A 23,123-nucleotide genomic window follows, 5' to 3' on the forward strand; every position below is an offset into this window, starting at 1 on the left:
CTGGTGGAGTTAAAAGCAACAATAGTATGTGGTTTTAGAACAGGAGCCCTGATGCCTGGGTCCGTAAGCTCATTCTCCGTGGCACCAGCACGCAGTCTGTGGTTGTTCCCTCCCCATAGTCCTCTGCACCCCAGCTTTCTCCCACCCCGTCACCACCAGCTGTGGGGAAATAAGTGCTCATCCTCAAGAAAGGGGAGGGCCCCTCTTAAAGGGCTTCTTAACAGATCCGTCATTTTTCTTTATAAGATTTTAATTTCTTTTTTTTTTTAAGATTTTATTTATTTATTTGACAGAGAGAGACACAGCGAGAGAGGGAACACAGCAGGGGGAGTGGGAGAGGGAGAAGCAGGCTTTCCGCTGAGCAGAGAGCCCGATGCGGGGCTCGATCCCAGGACCCTGGGATCATGACCTGAGCTGAAGGCAGACGCTTAACAACTGAGCCACCCAGGCGCCCCAGCATTTTAATTTCTAAGTTGCCTGTGAAGAAGCTGAAAATATTTTTCAGAAATTGAGTTACAAAAGTCATCTTTCCATGTTGCCTTCAGCTAGACGATAGCTAACCCATTCCAGACTGAGAAAGTTGACTTCGGGAGCTCCTAGATTAATTTCTTCACAGCCTAGCAAAGAAGTAGGTATAGTAACAAAGATGTCTTGAATACTTTGCACCAGTCACTCTTCCAAGCACCTTGTGAGTACTACATACCGTCCTCACAACAATGCTATGAGTCCAGTTCTACTGTTACCTCTTTGTACAGAGGAGGAAATGGGCTGAGGGAGTTTGATGACTTGCCCATGGCAACACAGTTTGTGAATTTGGGGGCCAGGCTCACACTCAGGAATGTGACGCTGCCACCATTCTCTTAATCGCAACACTTGCAGCCTTGTGGTATATACTTCCCTGGGCCATTTGTACACAAGGATTCTGAATTTCATTTTCCCAGAAGTGGCCAGTTGCTAAGCGTTGCCTTAGAAACTGGAGTTCATTGTTTAGGATGTAAATTGTGTTTTGTATCAAGATGCCTTAGGTTTGAAAGCAGAATTGACCCTTCTGAAGCAATGGGTTCTTGTTAGCTCTGATTTCCTATTTACCAGATGCTCCTTTAGTTGTGGAAGTAAGCAAGGGGCGAGCTTGTTTGATTTTTAGATTGAGCTTTCTTGCACCTGGATTAGAAGCTCAGCAGCAGAGGAAGCAAGTGAGTAAGGGCTCCTGTGCGCTTTGGGGGAGGGTCTGCTTTCTTGGTAACGCTGCATTAAATAAGAAAGGCATCCCCTGCTCTGTAGGTGACACCACTTCAGTACATTTCCTTCTCCACTTATTGACCACACGAGAGGATGGATCAGCAGCCTGGAGACTGGGAAGCCCTCATAAGCCCGAGATGGTTTTTTTGGCTTAGGGGCTGGCTGCAATAATAAATAAATCTCAGAATTGTGAGTTTGCATACCCTGAATGCTATCTGTTCTCACCGGCCTCCAGCAGGGAGAATCGCTGGCGACCGAAGATCGTCTTTTCCACTGCCCCTGTTCTTCCAGTAGATTAATCCAGTTGGAGAGCTGTGATTTTGGCTTCTAGAGTCGACATGCTATTTCCCATCTTACTGTTGAACAAGGAAGGAGATACAGGTTAAGAATTCAGATTTCTTAAAGATTGATGAGGAGCTAGAAAGGTTAAGCAGCTTGAACAGACATGGAACAAGTTGGTTATTGATTTTTCTGCTTCTTTCCCTTTTGCTTTTCATTCCATTTCCCATTCTGATCCCCTCCCCCAATCCCACCTATATTTCCAACCAGGTATATCTTTGCGAAGAATCTTTTTGAAAATGGTTCCCTCAATAACATCGAATGGCATATCTATCAAGACTGGCATTCTTTTCTCCTGCAGGAGTTTGCCAGCCAGCTCAGATTACATGGCTTCATCTACCTCCAGGCTACTCCCCAGGTAATGCGGAACATCAAGCCTTAATCTTCAGGGCTGTCTGAAACTAAGAGGTGACGTTCTCCAACACCCGATTTTCTGGTTGAAGAAAGGAGATGGCGGGTATTATGTGGAACATGGAGAGCAGTGTGGGTCACACCCTCCCCTTCTGGCATCGAGCACCCTGTTTCCCACAGGCTTTCTGTGGCAGAGGGCTAAAGCGGATGACTGATAGAAAGGGTCCCTCTCGATGGAACAACAACATAGAGAAAATCGGGCATTGTCTTTTTCAGCCAGGGTTTGCAGATTGGCTCCTCTGGCCAGGTTACCTGTAGCCAACTGCTTCGGCTTTCCCTTTCCTCCAGCTGGGTCCTCAGAGTCTGATGGTCTTGATGGTTTCCTGAATAGGATGCCGGGAGGAAGTGGAGAGTTTCCTTACCCCACCCTGATACTAGCATAATTTACAGCTAGCTGTCTTTTGAGCCTTAAGGGTACCACTGGTAAGTCAGGATGGACTACAGAAGTTACATTCCTTGACTTTCTGACTTGGACCCTGGAGCCAGCCTCATACAGAATAGGGTGATGTCACGGAAGAAGTCTCTGACTGGCAGTGACCGTGGACAGCTCCTAGCAGCCTTTCCCATGGAAGGGTCCTTGCTGTCAAATCCAGTGGCTCAGGCTAGTAGTCTCTAAGGGCTCTTCTGGAGTGGGATTCTGAGTCAAGGCTGGAGGTATTTTTTGAGAGGTGTGTTGCTCCTGGCTTTTGATTCCTACATAATGGGTGGTCACGTGTCAGGTATACTGCATAATCTTAGGAGGAAAGCTCCCTTCTGATGGGAGGCCACACTTTATTCAGAGACAGGCCTGAGCCTTGTGGATGGAGCAGGCCTGAGAGCAGCCCAAGCAGGGCCAAAAGATAGTGGGGAGCCCAGCACATGGGCTTGTAGTAGCTGGAGAGAAGAAGGCCGGCAAGAAAGTCTTCCTCACTTTTTTGTGCACTTGGAATGACTGTGAGAAGGGGACAGTGATGATGACAGCAGTGGTGGCGACTATGATGACGATGGGATGTGACTGATGTGTCTTCACGGAGAGACTAGCCGAGGTCTTTCAGCTGGGGTAGAATGAGGGGGTTTGAAGGGCTCTTGCAACTTAATGGTAGAAAAAGCAAAAAAGCTTTAAGACTGGATGGGGATTTTGATGCTCTTTCGACGGTTTTAGAGCCAGAGACCCAGGAATGCTGATATCCTTCCCCAGAGTCACCCCTGACCCCTTCTGGGAGATTCAGAGGTAACGATATCCAAGGGAAGAGCAGAACAGAAGTGAACCACATCTCTGTGTGAAAAGCCATGCACTTGCCCCCATATTCTAATACAGAGCCCTGGGAAATACTGGGTTTAGAGCTTGTGAGATGGACCTAAGGAGGGCATTTTGCTCCTTTCTACCTGCTCTTCCCTAAGTTCTAAAAAGCAAGCAAACCAACATAAAAAAAATCAGTCAAAAGAGAGATGTCTGGGCCTCAGTGTCCCCACCCAGCCCCATGGAATCAGGAAGACTGCACAGCCAGCCAGGCCTTGCCGGGGACTGTTGGCGGCATGGGGTTTGGGCTTGGGAAGCACAGTGGCCAGACCCACCAGCAGAGTCGCAGTCCAGTTGCCGTCCCAGCAGCCACTCCTCCTGGGCTGGTTGGTGAAGGGGGCAGGTCAGCAGGAGGGTCCCCCCTTATCATTCATAGCCCCACTGTCTTTCTTAGTCACACTCAGGTGTGTCCTCCCCATGACGACTGATCACAGCACACACAGGACTAGAGCACTGCTTGCACAGGACTTGTTAAAGAATTTGTTGTAACCCTACCAGTAAAACAAGGATTTTGCCAAATGCTCAAAATGGGAGCTTACCTATTAATCCTGCTCCTTGGAATTTGCTCCATAGATATGCTCCCACACGGGCAAAGTGGCTCCTATGCAAGCCAGCACTGTTTGTAATAGCAGCTAATTGGAAACGCCCCAGGCGGTCACCATTGGGCCAGTTGAGTGTATTATGCTCTGTCCATACACTGGAAAACTCTGACGCCGTAAAAATGGGAAAGCACTATACTAACGGAACAGTCTCTAAGACATTATTAAGTGAGGAAAAGCTGGCACAGTGTGTGTGGTGGGACACCTTTTACAAGTGTGGTGTTTTTTTAAAAGGTGGGGTGAGGTGTATATGCATGAAATACTTCTGAAGGCACGCAAAGAGTTCCCATCGGTGGCGGGTGGCACGGAGGACTGCACTGCCAGAAGCCGGGGCTGGAGGGCCGTGTGCTGGGGGGGGCAAACAACGGGAAATGTTTTGAAGCCCTCTGCAGTGAAGGTGGGGTGTGGGGGCAGAAAGAGAGGGAAGAGAAAGCAGGTTCATGGTGAGGGAAAGTAGAAAAGGAAAAGATGAAAGCAGGAGGCAAAGGTGAATGGAGCTGGGGGATGAGGTCAGAACTGCAAGCCACGAATGAAGGCGGGCAACAGACACTTACCACGGGCTCTGCCGGCCTAGTGCTCAGCCCCGAACAAGACAAGACTGTGGCCCCCAGCCGCCGTGCCCCCTGTGCACACCTCCCTCTGTCCCCTGCTACAGTGGAAATGCCACCGGTGGCCTGTGTTTCCCCAGGGCCCACCGAGGTGCTGGGGAGGTGGTACCAGAGATAAAGGGGGAGCTCCTGCCTCCTCCGGGGAACGCCTCTCTGACCGCTGGGACCCAGTGGCTCCCTCCCTTATCTGGACTGCTGCCCTAAAGGTCCAGACCTCACAGTTTAGCACTTGATGCACTGTTTCGCATATTGTTTTATTTATTATCTAACTAAATTGTAAAGTCCCAAGGATAAGGACTTGATCTAAGTTTGGGATGATAAATGATTAGGGGAGAAGATTAGTGAGGAGTTAAGTGCTAAAAGTATTAACCTGTTAGATCTGTCTCCGTTAATCAATCTGAAAAGTTGGACATAAGCTCATAAATGAAATTTGTTTACATGATTTTGTCTCCTTAGAGGAAAGGTGGGGTGCACAGCACGGACTCTGCATCTTCGGGAATATTGTGTGTTTCATTTGGGCCTAAAGTTTACATTGGGAATAAAGTTAAGTGTTTGAAAGAGGGTAGTCCTAGATCAGTGGATTAATCTACCTGTTCTTCCCAGGACAGATGATATTGAATGATGAAATGTTTGCCAGTTAGAGAGAGGAAGGGAAGCAGTCAGGCAAAAAAAACATTGGGAGCAGAAGTCTCAAGGCGGGAAAGAGGTCGGCCTGTCCCACGGGTCCAATCTGGCGGCCTGTCCCACGGGTCCAATCTGAGTCCAGGCAGGTGCTAAGGAAGTTGAGGGTGGAGGGGTAGGAGAGGTGGCCAGAATCCGGGACAGCCTTGTGTGGCAGGTAAAGGAGAAGATGACATTCTCTGAGCCAGCGTGCTTCAGACTTTTGTACCAGGTGAAGGCAGAATGGAATGATGCCCTCTTTGGAAAGGGGGAGGGAAGGAGAGTTAGTCTTAAGCCTCGCCTTTTTTTACTTCTTGGTTTTATCTTTGATCTATGTAGGGTTTGCCTTCTGCTCCAGAGTCAGTGAGTGACAGGCTATGAAAGACATGTTTCAGATTACTTACCATTTTGTAAATGTGATGCTTACCATTTTGTAAATGTGATAATTCCTTGAACCTGGGGCTTTATGGCTACAGGCAGTAGGGAGCCTGGGAGGTGTTTGCATCGAGGAGAGTGCTGCGGTTCTCTTGGATCACTGTGGAAGGGTGGGTGGAGGCGGCTCACTGGGAGGGGAGAGCTGCTGTGGCCAGGAACTTGACACACCTTAACCTTGGTGAGTCCTCTCAGCTTCCCGCGGGGTGAGTGGAGGGGAGGAATGGGAAGCCCATAAAGATTGCACCACTAGTACATGGTGAAGACAGGAAGTGAATCGTGGGTTTTTTTAAGGCCTGTGCTAATCCCATGCACTCACCGCCTCCAGAAAGAGAGCCAGAGGTTCTTGCCATGGTTTAGGTGAGAGGTGATGAGGACCTGAGGAAGGCAGAGGTGAGAGAGATTAAAAGCAGGGTAATTACAGCTTCCCAGGGTGGATGAAGTTTGCAGTTAACCTGTGATTGAATAAGGAAACAAGACCGGAGAAGTAAGGTCGTGGCTTATCACTCCCAGATGTCACGAGTGGGTCCCCGAGCCCCCGAGGACCACATCGTCACAGCCAGGATAACACATGAGCTCAGTGTGGCCTGGGGATTGTCTTTTAGGTTTGTTTGAAGAGACTCCACCAGAGGGCCAGGGAAGAGGAGAAAGGAGTTGAGCTGGAGTATCTCAAACAGCTTCACGGTCAGCACGAAGCCTGGCTTGTTCACAAGACAACCGAGTAAGTGGAGAAGACAGTACCACACAGACACCTGCCTCCCTACAGCCAGGTGCTCAGACACCAGCTCAACAGGCAGCCCCATAGGAAGGTTCAGATGTACAAAGTGGTTATAAATCCAACTGAGAAACTCAATATGAGATACAATGTGTATATTCTAAGAGGCATTTTATTAGGTTCTGTTTCTCCAGCTTTTTTGTTTCCCTAGATTGAACATTGTGATTGATGATGGTGATAGAGTTGACCCAGGGTGAAGGGCTGAAAATTTTTAGAGAAATTGTCCATTTTACTAAGTTGACAGTCCTGATTTTGGCCTTTCCTCCCTTTGGGCTTGGTATGTAGTCCACTTAAAATGTTTGGGGCTCTGACCTTCAGTATCCATCTCAAGGCTAAAGAGAAATTTCAGCCTTCCTCTTTGTAGCCAACTTTATTAAGTTCTTTTTTTTTTTTTAACTAATTTACATGCAATTTCATTGAGAAGCCATGTGACTTTAGATCTGCTCTATGGATTATTAAGATGTCGTGAGTATGTGAAGGTTGATTCAGCTTTCTTTTTTCTGTCCCCTAAACTTTCATGCTTCTTACAGGCTCCATTTTGAGGCTCTGCTGAACATTCCAGTACTGGTATTGGATGTCAATGAAGATTTTTCTGAGGAAGTAACCAAACAAGAAGAACTCATGAAAAAGGTGGAGGAGGAGGACCTTAACTCCTGCTTCTAGTGATTTTCCTTTATTGCACTTTTATCTTTGCTTCAGACTTCAATGTAATGGGTCTTGTGCTTTGTGCTTCAAATTGCATTTCACACTCCAAAGCCTGCGGGACCTTGTACAAGTTACAAATATCCCTATTCTCTAAAGCATTTTGGGCTAATAATTGTTAAATAATTGACTTCCCAGCCAACTTCTCCTCAAAGGTATTTTTGAACTGGGGAAATGCAATTTCTGGATTCTCTTCCCAGCTCAGCCACTTCCATAATATGACCCTGCGCAGGTCCTATTTCCTCCCGATTTTTCCTAACTCATAACACCTGGGCGTGGTTGCATACCAGTGTGGGTGGACTATTAGAGAGTCTGCGGAAAATGTGAAATTTAACTTCTGGTTTTTCTCTTTCCCACAGGTAAACACCTTTGTAAAGAATCTGTAGCCAGTACCGGCTGTTCTTGCCGTGATCTGGGCTCTCTGACTTTCCAAAGCTGGAAAATTCCTGAGTCATGCACCTTGCCATCTTCTTTTACCCCTGGGGTCCTCTCTGACACTCAGGTCCATGGTTTGTGTTAGCCTTCGACTTCGCAATTATTGTCTTTTATATCTCAAGGACTTCTAAAATAAAGTGGAAGTTTTGCTTCCTTTGCTAATCCAGTTGTCGATTTATCTCTTGGTCCTTGCTCTGAATTCCGCTCTAGACGAGCCATTTTCACTTGAGGACAGCCATAGCTTTTCTTCTTGACTCCTTCGCCACCCAGACTTCCTGTGTGCTCACTTGTTCCCTCTGACATGCCCGGGCAGGAATTGTCCCCAGGATTCCCAACCAAGCCCTGCCCTGGGCACGAAAGGGAAGTACAGTGGCTCAGGAGAGGGTGGGCACTCGGTGCTAGCCCCCAGAGCTACGGAATGGAACCTGAACTCTAGGGTGTTCTTTCTCTCTTCCCATCCAGCACTCTTGCTAGGGGGCATGGGGTGGTCAGACCTTTGTGCTAGAGCTGAAGAACCTGGACCAAAGGGAGAAACCGAATCAGGAGCCCCATAGTCCAGCATCTCGTGTTTAGGGTTCGGTCATCCTGGCACTCTGGCCTGCCCTAAATACTGTACCCAGTGAGTGTCAGGTGATCTCAATGGAGTGACTGCTGGAAAGACAATTTTTCGTGCTGCACTTCAGGCTCCGAGGACAATTCATTGTTACGAGAGAAAAATGCATGGCTCTGTAGAATTGAAGTGCTCCATTGCAAGAAGCCTGCAGGTCCATGATTCCCCAGGAGCGGGATTCCTGCACTGAGCCCTTGACAGTTGTTCAAGCACACAGGAAAATGAATCAGCTTGGGTGTCAGTGTCCCCGAAGACAGGAACCTGTGTCTTTCTTTATGTTTGGGAAAACAAGTGTGAGATTAGCTTCTGACAAATGCATGCCGTTGTGAAATAGAAGCACGGCATTTCTTTACTACTTAAATTTTTAACAGCTTTATTGAGATATAATTCATGTACCATACAATTCACCTAAGGAAAGCGTACAGTTCAGTGGTTTTTAGTATAGTCCATAGAGTTGTGTAACCATGACCACAGTCAGTTCCAGAATGTCTTCAGCACCCCAAGAAAAATTGCCACCCAACTAGCAGTCGCTCCCCGTCCCCTGTCACCCGCCTTCTCCCACCCCCAGTCCAGCTCGAGGCAGCCACCAATCGATTTTCTGTCTCTAGATTTGCTTCTTCTGGATATTTTATATAAATGGAGTCACATAAGATGTGGCCTCTTATGAATGATTTCTTTCACTTTCAAGGGTTTCAAGGTTCAGCCATGTTGTACCATGCATCAGTACATCATTCTTATGACTAATATTTCATTGTATGGATATACCACATTTTGTTCATCCATTCACCTACTGATAGACATGTGGATTCTACTTTTTGGCTGTTATGAATAATGCTATGAAAATTCATTTATAAGTTTTTAGATTTTAATTTTTCTTGGGTATATACCAAGGAATGGAATTACTGGGTCAAATGGTAACTCCATGTTTAACTTTTGGAGGAACTGCTAAACTTTTCCAAAGTGACTGCACCATTTTACATTCTCTGGAGCAATATATGAGGGCTCCCGTCTCCCCAGGTCTTTGCCAACACTTGCTCTCATTTTGATTATAGCCATCCTAGTATCCTGTCATGTTTTGATTTACATTCCCTGATGGCTAATGATGTTGAGCATCTTTTCATGTTCTTACTGGTCATTTGTATTTCTTCTTTGGAAAAAACCTCTTCAAATCCTTTGTCCTTTTTTTCAGTTAGGTTCTTTGGCTTTTTACTGTTGAGTTGTAAGAGACTTTAGATATTCTGGATACAAGTTTTTAGCAGAGACATGATTTATAAATATTTTCTCCCATTCCGTGGGGTGTATTTTGATAATGTGCTTTGAAGCACAAAAGTTTGTAATTTTGACGAGGTCTAGTTTAGTCACTTGTGCTTTTGGTGTCATGTCTAAGAAAGTTTTGAATAACCCAAGGTGACAAACATTTGTTCCTGTGTTTTCTTCTAAGAGTTGTATAGTTTTGGCTCTTAACATTAGGTCTGTGATTGATTTTGAGTTAATTTTGGTGTGTGGTGTAAGGAAGGGTTCAGTTTCATTCTTTTGCATGTGCATATCCAGTTGTCCCACCATTAGTTGGAAAGAATATTCTCTTCTCCCACTGAATTATCTTGTTACTCTTGTCGAAAATCTGACCCACTTGTACTTGCATCTGTTGGCTGCTTCAGGCTTCGGACAAGACCACGGATGAACATAAGATGTTAGGTACGTTTTAGAAACTCAGTGGTTTTGGTTCTTTAGCTTTGAGGGGCCCAAATGTTTAATTCTCATTTTCCAGGAACCACTAATGTAGAAATCACCTGTAGACCCAGGATAAGAGCACGAGGCCCCCACGCTTCACTCAGTTAATCAGTCGTCAAACACTTGTATCTGCTGTCTGCTGGAGACCGAGGAGATAACAGTGAGCACGACAGAAGGCAGACCTTGTCCTTACCCTACAGAATTCATCATCTAATGGCGAACGTGAAAGACACTGAACAAGTAATTTCAGGTGTGGTGAGTGGTCCAAAAGGAGAAGTACAGGTGTTGGGGGGGGCCTAGGACAGAAGGAACTAACATAACCTGGGACAGCCCCCCTAAGAAAGTGACAGTTGATCTGAATTCTGAGGAATGAATGGGGCAGGGCATTCAGGCGGGGGGAAAAAGTCACATGCCAAGGCCTTCGTGTGAGAATGAGGCATTAGGCCCAGGTTGTCAAAACCAGATGAGTCTGGCGGTTTATCACTTAGGAATACACTGCTATCCTTCACACTCTCCACTTAGCCTGAAAACCCGGAAATCCAGCGTTTCTTTCCCTGTGTACACTTAGCCCTTTAGAAAGTGAATGTTCTGTAAGATAGTGCCATCAACAGTCTCACTGGGTGAAATAATTTGCCATTTTCCAGATTGGTGGCTGAGAAAGTGGTTTAGTGATGAGCTGTAGTTCTGGACCTTAAGCATCCGAGGAGGGGTGGGTCTGGGAGGGGTGTTTAAACACAGAGACCAGGGCGCCTGGGTGGCTCAGTCGTTAAGCGTCTGCCTTCGGCTCAGGTCATGATCCCGGGGTCCTGGGATCGAGCCCCGCATCGGGCTCCCTGCTCCGCGGGAAGCCTGCTTCTCCCTCTCCCGCTCCCCCTGCTTGTGTTCCCTCTCTCGCTGTGTCTCTCTCTGTCAAATAAATAAAAAATAAACACGGAGACCAGCTCTGCACGGTCAGGCTGGTCTGGTGGCTGTCCCCCTCCTCTTTTAGGCTGTCCTCCAATGTCACAGAACTTGGATTAATGCATAAAAATAGCTAAATTTCATTCTCGTTTATGATGTGGTAAAACCAGCTCTTCTGGAACCAGAATATTACCTTGATGGGTTTATAATGTGAATTGAGATTGTGAAAGTTCTCAAACTCTCAGGCTTTCAACACGAAGGGAGAAGGTGATAGTTCAGATAGAAAAGGCTCTTTGTTAGGGGCGCCTGGGTGGCTCAGTCAGTTAAGCGACTGCCTTCAGCTCAGGTCATGATCCCAGAGTCCTGGGATCGAGCCCCGCATTGGGCTCCCTGCTCGGCGGGAAGCCTGCTTCTCCCTCTCCCACTCCCCCTGCTGTGTTCCCTCTCTTGCTGTCTCTCTCTCTGTGTCAAATAAATGAATAAAATCTTTAAAAAAAAAAAAAAGGCTCTTTGTTGAATGCAGACACTGAAGCAAGGGAAGAACAGGCACTTCAAACTGCAAAACTACTCAACCTTCAGCTGTCACTTTAAGGAGTGGGCAGCTTACATCTGGACCACTTTCTCCTTTGTTGGTCTCTTCTGGCTGTTCCATTATGTGGTGTCTCCCTTGGTTCATTTCTGTCTTTACCCACTGTTCTGAGTGATCTCTTTCTCATTTTTTTTTTGCTGCCATATCAAGTTGCCACAATGTGGCTTAAAGTAGCACAAATTTAACTTCTAGTTCTATAGGTCAGAACGCTGCATGAATCTCATGAGCTAGAATCAGATTATCAGCAGGGCTGCATTCCTTTCTGGAGGTTCTGGAGGAGAACCTGTTTCCTTGCCTTTCTTCTCGAGGCTGCCCACGTTCCTTGGCTTGTGGCCCCTTTCTTCCATCTTCAAGATCAGCAAAGTCTCTGACCCTTCTTCTGTGGTCACAGTTTTCTCTGACCACAGCCGGGAAAGGTTCTCTGCTTTTAAGGACATGTGATTATACTGGGGCAGAATACTCTCCCCATCTCAGGATCTTTAGCCTTAATACATCTGCGAAGATAACGTATTTACAGGTGTCGGGGATCAGGATGTGGATGTCTTTGGAGGGCTGTTATTCACACTTGCAGAGATCTCAATGTCATGGCTCCTACTATTATCATGGGGTGAAGACTTCTGAAGCACTTGCAAACATGGGAAATGTGAGTCATTTGTAATAGCGGAGGGAATAGTACAAGGAACCCCTGTAACCCTATTACCCATACGCTGGCCCAGTCAGCCTAAGATCACCAGGAACAAACCTGTAGTTTGACAAAATCCGATTCACTAATTCATTACGATGAAGGAGACCACACCAGAGGAACTAGGGGTGTCTGACCAAACAGGAAAAGCGAGAATTACAGGATTTGGGGGAAGGATAGAGTTTAGGTCAAAATGTAAATGAAGCAGTGCTTTGATAGGCTCAAAGCAAAGCAGGTCTGTGTATACAGGAGTCAACACCAGTCTGAACTGCACAGTAGACCCAGGTTCATTTCCGGCAGAAATACAAAGTTAAGGTAAATGTGGACTGTTGTGTTCAGAAGCCCCTTATCTGAAGCTCTGAACGGGAATTGCAAATCAAGACCGCTTCTCTGTGTCAAAGTGACTTAGATCCTCCTGGCAACAGAGGGGGTTGGTTTCATTTTTACTGATAAAACTTCAAACAGCGAAGTTTCTAATGGTCCATCATTTTAGAGAACAAGGTTTCTCAGTGAGTCAGAAAGCAGTAGTTTCGCAAAGAAGGGGATGGTTATGACACTAGCCCTTGGGAGGAGTATTGTTCCGCGGTAACTTTGTAGCTGGCCTTACCTAGGGTCTGCCCTCCCAGCTTTGGTTTTCCTAGTCTGAGCGAAATTTTACTTTCTCACCCACTTCCGTTATCTATTCAGAGCCAATTTTGTGTCACCTAGGGCCACCTCACCCCTCTCAGATTGTTTTGAAGCAAATCCCAGACAGGAGGATGACTTTGAAAGCCAGCTCCGTCTGGACCTCTGGGCATCATTACCTGGCTATTCCTTCTGCTCAGCATGTGCAAAACAGCTCCCGCCTCCACCCCCCCTCCCCCACCCCCCACCCCTGCAACAAAGCCTGTTTCTCTGGCTTCTCCATTCACATGAGGAGTCCTCTTCACCCTCCAGCTCTCCTCCCACACTCTTTCTCACCAAATTCTGCTTGTTCCTCTCTGAAAGCTCCCGAATCTTCCCTGCACCTCAGCGTCTGCTTCTCTAGCTGCAGGTGTGTAGTGGACGTTGCAGTCCAGTCCCCCGAGTTCCTCGACTCCACGTCCTCTTCCATAGCAGTCGTAGGGCTCCCTTCCTAGCACGGCCGTGCCCGCCCCGTACTACCACCGGCAAGCTGCCTCAACTCAGCCATGTGCAGTCATCCCCCCTTATCCACGGTTTCACTTCCCCACAGTCTCGGTTACCAGCCGTCAGCCGTTTTCTGGAAGCACACGATCTTCCTGACAAGCTCTGGGAAAGTCCACAGTAGCCTAACGCTGCATCACGGCGCCTACGTCATTGCCCTCACTTCACCTCGTCGCGTGGGCATTTTCTCATCTCAGTGTCACCACGAGAAGGGTGAGCACAGCACAATAAGGTATTGTGAGCGAGAGTGCGTTCACAAAACTCACGTGGTTGTAATTGTTCGATGTTGTTACTCACGATGAATTTGTTAGTCTCTTACTGTGCCTAATTTATAAATTAAACTTTATCAGAGGTATGTACGTGTAGGAGTAAAAATAGTGTATGTAGGGTTTGGTACTACCTGTGGTTTCAGGTTTCCACCGGGGGTCTTGGAACGTATCCCCGTCAGACAAGGGGGAGACTACTGTACAAAGAAAACTGGTTTCTCTATAAAAGCGCAGCTTCCAGTCAGGTCTTCGGCCGGCCCCTGCCACCCGATGACCGCCCCTCGGCCCTTTCTGTGGAGAGGTGTTGGAGCTGCCCTGTTTATATAACCTCACCTGCCACCCCTCCTCCCATAAACCCCACCAGACTACCTATGCTTCCAGAAGACATCTTGTGTTCCCCACATAATGAAATGCTTCTCTCTCATCTTCTCCCACTCTTTTTTACTGAAAGAACTACTGATTGTGTCAGCCCGCAGTCTACTCCTCTCTCTCTGAGGCTCTACCCTGGCCCCACACAGAAGGAGCCAGTGTTTGTGCTCTTGGACACACTGCTTATTCAGCTATGTCCGACTCTGTATCGGACCTGAATGAAAGTTGTCTGGAGACCTCTCTTCCCTCCTGGGCTTTGCCATTTTTGACACAGACCCTGTCTTGGTGGCTTTAGCACAGTGCCTGGCATTTATCTCTTTACTGCTATTTGGCGAGTGCCTAATATAGACTTGCTAAATAAATGAGTGAGGTAACTGGAGACATGACCTGCCCTTTCTGGGGTCATTGGGTTTGTGAGCTCCATGTTATAATCACCAAGTTACGAAGTGCCTTCTGCGTGCTAAGCACTACAAGGATGTGCAAAAAAACTACGAGGCCAGACCCCATCCTCAAGTTGTCAAGGGAGCCAATGATGACTGAATGCCTACTGTGTGCCAGATACCCTGCCGAACACTTTCTAAATGTGATTTCATCCGCTCAGTAATCTTAGGAAGGAGGTTTAAGATCCCAGTTTTTACCAGTGAGGAGATAGAAGCTCAGGGAAGTTAGAGAACTCACCTGGGGCTCCTGCACTAAGTGGTGGAGCTGGAGCTCAAACCCAGGTCCACCCTGATTCCAGAGTCTGTTCTCTTCCCACAACAAACTGCTTGTTAAGGGAGACAAAGCTAGACTTTGAGAAAAGAAGGCCAGCATGCATTTCTTTGGTCCCCTATTTAGATTTAGCAGTCCACTTGGGTTGCTCAGGCAGGCAGAACTTCCAGCTTGCTAGCACTGCTAGGTGGGGGCCCCCAGGTGCATCCTAAATAAGCCTTTGGCCCCGCGGGTCCTGAGCAGGCAGACATGCTTCCAGTGGCCCAGATCTCCTCTTCCTGGCAACCGCACCTTCAAGGTGCTGAGTCCCTTCAGGCGGCAGGCATTGAGGTGCATTTGGAAACTCAGTGAAGATTCTGGGATGCCTTTACAAATGCCATTCTACCCAACTTCCTGGTCCAACCTGGATGTTGCTATCAGACAATTCTAAACAGCTTTAATCATGTTCAGTCTTCTCCTTTAAAAAGATTGGCATCTAAATGCAAAGTGGTATCCTGGATTGGAATCTGGAATAGAAAAAGGACATTAGTAGAAAAACTAGCAGAATCCAAATCAAACCTGGAGTTTAGTAAATAGTAATATCCCAGTGTCGGCTTCTTAGTTTTGACAAATGTAGCATACAATGCAAGATGTTAGCATCAGGGGAAACTGGGTGAGGGGTATGTGGAAACTCTCTGTACTATCTTTGCAACTTTTCTCTCAATCTAAAATTATTCTAAAACTGGGGCACCTGGCTGGTTCAGTTAGTAGAGCATGTGACTCTTGATCTCGGGGCTATGGGGTCAAGCCCCACGTTGGGCATAGAGCGTACTTAAAAAAATTATTCCAAAATAAAAGTTTATTTAAAAAAGTGTTGGTGCCTCTTACAAGGTGATGACCAGGCTCCTGAACTGAGCTTTTGGGATCCTCCAACCTTAATCTTACCCTACTCTGTGAAAGAATCCTCTGTTCTAGCTAAATGGTTTTACTCACTGTCCTCTGCACAGTTTGTGCTCCCCTCACCCGTGCGTTGGCCCTAACCATGCACCCTGCTGGACTGATAAACTGCCAAGGAGTCGTCATGGTCCTTAATTGCAAACAGAAGCTGGTTACGATGGATCTAATGAAGCTCAAGCTTCAAGGCTGTCATTTGCAAGGTCCCGGAGTGTCCAGCGTGGCTGTTAGGAGAACGTGATCTCCCATAACTGCTCCTGCCACACAAAGTTCCTCACGGACCTGAGACTCTGGTAGGTATATCTTAGTTGCAGTCTCAGCCACATGCCCTTGACATGCCCAGTAGCTGCATGGGAATCTGAGAAAGGCAGTATCTGACTTTTCATCTTCACCGTGCCCAGGCTGGCTCTCCCTCCAACCACAGTGGGAAAGTCCCCAAGCACAGGAAGGGGATTCATTCACTGATTCTCCACAAAGTGGCAGATGTTCACTACAGGTGGGTTTTCTAGAGCTCTATACTAGGGACAGTGGGCCCAGTTGACACTTGTGAAACCAGCTTAGTTTGGCCCGGAGGCTGCATGGTCCACACTACACTCCTGCATTTGATGCATGAGGCCAGGGTCAAGGGGACTTCATCTCCTGAGAGCACTTGAATTGAAACCCTTACAGTGGAAAGGGCCCCTGTGCACAACTTCGGGAGCAGCAATGGAAAAGAGTGGCACTGGGGAGGTACAGCCTCCTCTGAAGCTGGGGGCCTTCCCCAAGGCAAGAGAACGCCTGTGTTCTCTGTCTCCCTGATGGCCCCGTCCCCCCGCTGGCCACCGCAGCTAGAAAACTGGGGGCACCTGACTCCTCCCTCTCACTCATCCCCAACAGCTGGCTGGTCATCTGGGGCTAGCAATTGTCCCCTACTATTTCTTAGCTCTGTGTCACCAGCAAGCGCCACCTTCAGTGGCTGACCTGCTCCCCAGCTGGGCCAGGCGCCTTTGCGCTCCTACCGAGGGCCCTTCGCGTGTATCTCATCGTTGCCCTTTTGCCACCAAAGCATCAAATAGTCTATTTCCCCGTCTCTTCAGTAGATCACTGGACACGTCATGCATCTTTGTATCTCCAGTGCCTGGCACATAGGAATGGGCAGCTCAATAACTATTAGACGAAAAGAAAGAAGGAAGACAGGAGAAGAGTAGGCTGAGCTTGAGGAGGGTCCCTGGACTAAGCAATGAAATGTCCCCGCCACTCCTACCCCTTTATGCTGCAAGCACCATGCTACATGCTTGCCAGGTCCCAGGCCAGCTCCCAGCCAGGCGCTGAGCAGCCTCTCCAGTGTGAAGGGTACAAGTAGAAGACAGGCAGGGAGCCCTTTGAGTCTGCTCTCGGACTCCCCCGAGCCAGGTGATCCTGGGGCCGCTGGGCACCAGGTAGGGCCTCATGAGGAAAGAATTGCAGGAGGCAGAAGAGGCCCCAGGCCCTGACTGGGTAAAACTGCAACATTAGCCCCAGATTGCCCTCCTCAGACTTCTTCTACACAAGAAAGATTTAAACCTAAGTCACTGTGGTTTGGGGTTTTATCATTGTATATAGCTCAACTAATAATCCGGGGGCTCTAAGCTTGCTGTGACATTCTCTCTTGCCTCCTCTGGGGCCCTGCTTGCAGGACAGATGTGTGTCAGAGGCCTTGCATCTAGAAACCCCGGAGAATGTTACCTGGCACTGGAGACCCCCTGCAGTGGATAGATGGTTCCAGGGTCCCCGGTGCCAGAACGTGGGAGGAATGAGGAAAGAGGGTGGAGAGAAGCCATGTCACCCTGGGCAAGTCATCAGGCCTAGCTACTCTTTGGTTCCTTGCTTTGAAAACAAGAACGATGTTCTTCAAAATTCTTATAGCCTCAAGTTCAAAATATTTGCCTTCCGAAGGAAAAAGTAGTACGGAAGAGATGGAGGGCTTGGGTTTAGGCGTCACACCTGGGCTCCAATCCCGGCAGGGCCGCTAACCATTTGTGCAACTTTGACCAGTTCAGGAACCTCTCTGAGCCTCTGTTTTCCTTAAGTCTGAAAGTGAAACTATCTTTGCTCCCACTTTGCAGGGCCGTTCCAGGATTAGAAATACTGTAGACAGGGCGCCTGGGTGGCTCAGTTGGTTGAGCGACTGCCTTCGGCTCAGGTCATGATCCTGGAGTCCCTGGATGGAGTCCCGCATCTGGCTCCCTGCTCGGCAGGGAGCCCGCTTCTCCCTCTGACCCTCCCCCCTCTCATGTGCTCGCTCTCTCTCTCATTCTCTCTGTCTCAAATAAATAAAATCTTAAAAAAAAGAAATACTGTAGACAAACTTCTGGGCACAGAGTAGCCACTCAGTAAGCGGGGCTGGTAGGTCTGTGGGTGGAGAGTCTTTCAGAGAGACTAGCTGAGCTGAGCCGCGGCGGTGAGGCGAGGAACGTGATGGGAGGCAGGATGGTGAGGACAGACCAGGCAGGTAAGCAGTGTGGGCAAAGGAAGGAATACGTATGATGTGATGCTGAAGAGGGGCTACAGTGTGGTCCCAAGCGGGAAGAGACGATGTGTGCCTACGTGTGATGCCAGACAGACCGTACCCGGAGCTGCTTCCAGCAAAGGGCGCTGCATGGGTCCCATGGCATGTGAGCTGGGCACCACACGGGTGGAGCAGCCGTAGAGCAGAAGCCGGGATGACGGTGGCTGTGGAGTTAAGGCCACGGAAAAAGGCAGGGAGCTAGGAACGTGTCTGGTGCGTTCTGGGGGCGGGGAGGGCAACGGTGGATGAGGAATGCTCAAAGGCTTTAAATGGAGCACTTGGGCCCCTCTTCTCTGCAAGGCCACGGCAGGCCGGCGAGCCTCCGATGCTCACGCTGTCTCCTACCTGCTTGCCCTCAGCACCGCTGTGTGGGCTGCGTCTGTGAGGCTGAGCCAGGATGCCTGGGGCTGGACCGAGCCTCTCAGGTCCCCCGGGAGACCTGGCAAAGGGGCTGATAGAGGACTTGTGTTCAGAAGGTGAAGGGCTTGGAGAGCAAGCAAGCAGGCATTCACTGCAGCTTCCTTCCCGCCTGGCGGCTGGCTGCGTGCCCTGAACTTGACCTCAGACGACCTGTGTGTTCCCTTCCTGGAAACGGTTCCATGGCCAGAAGCAGTCGAGCTTCGGCTTGGCGCTTTGGCTTGCTTTCTCCTTCGGAGCAGAGACTTTGCCTCAGCCGGGACGGGCTGTGCGTGGAAGCCTCCTCGTTACCTGAGCAGGACCTTGCTTTCCTCTCCGTCTCCTGCCTCCCAACCTGCCCTGCCTGCCTCCTGTCAGCCTGCATGGTTCTCACTTTTGCATCCGCGACTTTAAGAGTGTGAGATCACTGCATAGATAAGGACAGAAAGACCAAGGGGGAAGTGTGAAATGTCTTCCCCAGGCTCCTCGGGCGAGTTGCGAGTTACTACAGTTACTAGGGCGGAGCCGGGACAGCCTGGAGTTCTGACTCGGGCCAATCTCTCCGTCCGGGCTGTGAGCTGCATAACTCCATACTCCTCAAATTCATTAAGGCAGGAGGTGTGGACCTCAGCTAATGTGCAAATCCAGATTAACGTTGGTGTCTCGAAATCCTTGTGTGAAAAAGCGAGTTTTGTTTCAGGCATTGTCCTTGTTAACAATACCTGATTGGTTGTTTTGTGAATTGGGTTGGCATAAAAAATAATTCCAGAAATGTTTGGATTTGTCCAGTGTCACTGATTAGTGTTGCCTTAGGAAACTAAATCCAGTATTAGCCCCAGTAAGGGGAAGGAACCGCAAAATTTTCTCTTTAGTCAAATGCATAAGGTGTATATATAAGAGAGAGAGAGCATACTTAGCAAAGAAAGGGACTAATTTCTAATCAGCATACAAACTAGAATTTGTTAATCCCAAATAGACTGCTTTGGTCCAAAGCCTTTTCAGACTTACCTTTGCAGCCAGTTTATAGGTCCCAGTAGAGAGCCAGGCTGTGTTCACCATTCAACAGGAATATGTTGAACATCTGGGTCCCAGGCACTGGGCAGGGTGCTGGGAATACACTGGGTAGGAAGACAGGCACACACGTACTTCACGAGCGACCTCTTCAATTAAAAAAAAAAGGTCTTATCTAGGCTTGAATACCATCTTAATCATCAGGTTTGGTTCTGAAAGATATTTTTGACTGTTTTCTAAAATTAAGCTCCTCTTCAAAGGATACAAGAATGAATTCACTGATTGAAACGAAACTACCCAGAAAAAAAAAAAAATGTAGCTTAGACAAAGGCAGTCTCAAAAGAGGAATTCCCAAGACATTTTAAGCAGTGGCCACGCAACCTCCCAAGGAGACGGTTGAATAGGAGCACGTATTTGGAAGCGGTATGTATTTAAAATGCAAAGGTACATTTTCATGAGAACAAGGTTTGGGCTTCTGGAAGCCAGCCACCTCTCAAAGCAAGATGACCAAATGGTCTGAACCAACTCAGATCTTTTGGCTGCCGTCCACTGGCCATGAGCCCTTAGGCTAGGACTGTCCTGGGCATCCACATCTGACAGCACCTGCCTCCAGAATCTCCAAATCAAGTCAAATTACAAGACTGACAGAGCTTAGAAACAAACCTGCTTATTTGCCTGGGTTCCCATGTTGCCAAGGATATTCCATTGATCAAAGATAATTGGTATCATCTGAGTTTCCAGGTTCCAACAAAGAGCTCATTCTATATGCTTTCTATTTCACACCGACCTTTCTCATTTGCCCTCTCCTGGAAGCCATACCCCAACTCTTGCGGTAGGCACCAAACATCCCCATTTTACAGACAGACAAACTAAGCTTTGGTTAGACGGCTTGCCTAAAGCACATAGCTACAGAGGGCCACTGATGGGGCTTGAAATCAGGTCTTACAGTTCCTCCACAACCAGACAGAGGCCTAAACTTCTGCTTAAAAGTGGGATGGCTTGGACAAGCGGTGGGTCCCCGCCTGGCTGCACGTTAGACCACACCCAGGTGTGGTTAGATGTTGCCAAGCACATGAGGCTTGGGGCCCCCACCCAGATCCATTCAACCAGAATCTCTGGGTATGGGGCCTGGGCACCAGGATTCCTGGAGTTCTCCGGGTCGCTGCAGTGTGCAAAGCCGCAATCATTCTGTTAGTAATCAGAATTGGCTTCCTTCTTTCCAAAGAAATTGCTTTGTATTTGTCTTTTTTCAAAAATAATTTTCTATTTCTCGATTATAGGAATAATACTTTTTGTAGAAATTTTAGAAGAAAGGTATGAAGAGGAAAACAAAAAGCATCAAGAGATCCATTGTTAATACTGCGATGTATTCTCTTCCGATCTTTGTGCATATCTACTTACAAATGTATATGATTTCATATATTTCGTAAATGTTTTCCAATGTTGCCAAATATTTTTCAAAAACACTATTTTAACATTAAAACATCAAAGATGTTTTTAAGATTTATTTATTTATTTTAGTGGGGGCAGGGACTGAGGGAGAGAGAGTCTTAAGCAGACTCTGCACTGAGCTCAGAGCCTGATGCAGGGCTTGATCTCATGACCCTGAGATCAGGACCTGAGCTGAAACCAAGAGTAGGTCACTTAACCAACTGCGCCACCCAGGCGCCCTAAAACATAGGAGATTTTTAAAGATATGGTCCATGACATTAATAATGATAAACATTGGACTGCGGGTTCTTTTCAGATTTTCTTTTTGCTCATTTGTGTCTTCTATTTTTCTATAACCTATAACCTATGTTTGTTTAACTTTTAAATTAATAAAATCATTATAATGGCTGCATCATGATTTAATGTGCTCACATCCTATAACCTTAATCATTCTTTAATGTTGGACATCCAAGTTGTTTCTCATTTTCTGTTGTTACAAGTAAGTCTTACATGACGATCCTTGTACCTAGATTTTTGTGCACCACTTTCTTAAAAGTGAAATTATTGAGCCAAAGGGTATAAACATTTTGAAAGTTATTGATAAACATTGCTAAATTGCTTCCCAGAAGGGTACACAAGGTGATGGTCCCCTCAGTGGCATATGTTGGGAAAGAGAATTGTTACAGTCTTTGCAAAACTGAGTATTTTCATTTTGTGATTTATCAGTTTGCTATGATTATTAATGAGGTTGGGCTTTTTATATCTTTATTGGCCATTTGTATTTCTTCTTTTGTGAATGTTCACATCCTTTGCCTTTCCCCCTCCTTTTGGATATTCATCTTTTTCCTTACACATTAAGAATACTAAGTATAGGGGCGCCTGGGTGACTCAGTCGGATGAGCATCTGCCTTCGGCTCGGGTCCTGATCCCAGGGTCCTGGGATCGAGCCCCGCATCTGGCTCCCTGCTCAGTGGGGAGCCTGCTTCTTCCCCTCCCTCTGCCTGCTGCTCCCCCTGTTTGTGCTCTCTTTCTGTCAAGTAAATAAAGATCTTAAAAAAAAAAGAATACTAAGTATATAACACTTTTCCTGTTCATTTGTTTTGTAAATATTTTCCCTAAATTTATCATTTAATTTATCATTTATCATCTCCTACAGGAACCTGACTTGAAATGATCAAAACTATAATACTTTTTAGTACACATTCCTTGAATTGCCCTACCTGATACATGATAATGTGAGAAATACGTTGGCAGGCCCCACCTTCATAGGACAAAACATTTAAAAGCAAACAATATGGCATAGCCTCTCATAAAAAGACTGCCCCACCCCAAAATTAACAAAGCCCATTTTCTCTCAGATTTCAGAAATAGGGTAGGTCTTAGGAAGGTACCACTGGGCCTTAGGTGGCTGCCTAACTCCCAAACTCCCCGGGTCGCAGGCCTTGGGGACAGACTCTAATCCTGAGTAGGGTTGCTCCAGAATGTAGCATTTGGTATATACATATGCTAAAAAATAATATGTTGTTTCTCTGACATTCAAATTTAACCTGATGTCCTGTACTTATATTTGCTAAATCTGACAACCCTAATCCTGAGGTTTTCGTTCAGCGTTGATATCGGGCCCTACGTCCCAGATGTGCCCCGAGGAAGCAGGACACAAACCCTGCATCTCTGGTATATCACGTAAGGAATTTACCTGCCTGCCTCCAAGGAGGCTCTCATGGCCAAGGTGCAGCCTCCTCTCTGGGCCCCAGGGATATTTTCCAAAAAACCCACTGCATCAACTTTTCTACACCCATTGGCACGTACTTATAAACCTCAGCTCTTCCCCCAGGCCCTGTGGGTTGCTTCCAGCTTCCTGTGCATCGTTGTTCTTCTCCCTCCTTTTTCTAGCAGCTGTGAGGTTCTCCTGGGGCTGGTGGATCTGGGCAGGCCCCACTGAGTGCCCATCATCCCCTCACTCAGGCGCCCTTTGCCCACTGCACCTTCCTGTTTGAGGGGCTAATCTGTTCCCTGTGGCCTCTCTCTGCCTTCACACCCCTTTTCTGTCTGAAAGGCTTTGATTCACTATAAATAATTGGATTGTTTTCCAAAAGCTAGATGTTCAAATTCATGCTTTATTGTGGTTTGAAATGGCCAAATGACAGGTGGATGTGGGTCATGGTCTAGTCCTGTCTCCGTTAGGACAACCCTACAGAATGGCAAGAAGAGGGAGGCATCAGCTCATACCCCGCCTCCCTGGCTTAGCAGGAACGATGCCAGAGTGACCTCGAATGACTCAGTGCATTAGTGCAGGTGTTCCCAAGAACGCCTCTCCTGCTCCG

The 23,123-nt window shown here is 47.5% G+C and overlaps 1 protein-coding gene and 1 long non-coding RNA gene across 5 annotated transcripts in view; one reads left to right on the forward strand and one right to left on the reverse strand.

The window, feature by feature from the left end:
- DGUOK (deoxyguanosine kinase) overlaps positions 1-7,641 on the forward strand; it is a 30,459-nt gene extending 22,818 nt beyond the window's left edge. For 3 of the 4 annotated variants that reach the window (XM_081833698.1, XM_081833699.1, XM_081833700.1), the window contains 4 exons: positions 1,789-1,936; positions 6,173-6,288; positions 6,873-6,972; positions 7,404-7,641. In XM_081833698.1, coding sequence (XP_081689824.1) covers positions 1,789-1,936; positions 6,173-6,288; positions 6,873-6,972; positions 7,404-7,430 — 391 coding nt within the window. In that variant the 3' untranslated portion in view covers positions 7,431-7,641. The remainder of the gene's footprint in view (positions 1-1,788; positions 1,937-6,172; positions 6,289-6,872; positions 6,973-7,403) is intronic. The other variant, XM_081833701.1, reaches the window with a different exon arrangement.
- On the reverse strand, positions 5,844-19,493 carry LOC145723928 (uncharacterized). Its single transcript, XR_014149348.1, has 3 exons — positions 19,366-19,493; positions 14,469-15,007; positions 5,844-5,945 (listed from the first exon to the last, which is right to left on the reverse strand). It is a non-coding gene; the product is annotated as an uncharacterized LOC145723928 (long non-coding RNA).
- Positions 19,494-23,123: the final 3,630 nt, after the last annotated feature.

The sequence above is a fragment of the Leptonychotes weddellii genome, chromosome 10 (assembly GCF_054177405.1).
Source record: "Leptonychotes weddellii isolate Sample4059 chromosome 10, ASM5417740v2, whole genome shotgun sequence".
NCBI lineage: Eukaryota > Metazoa > Chordata > Mammalia > Carnivora > Phocidae > Leptonychotes > Leptonychotes weddellii.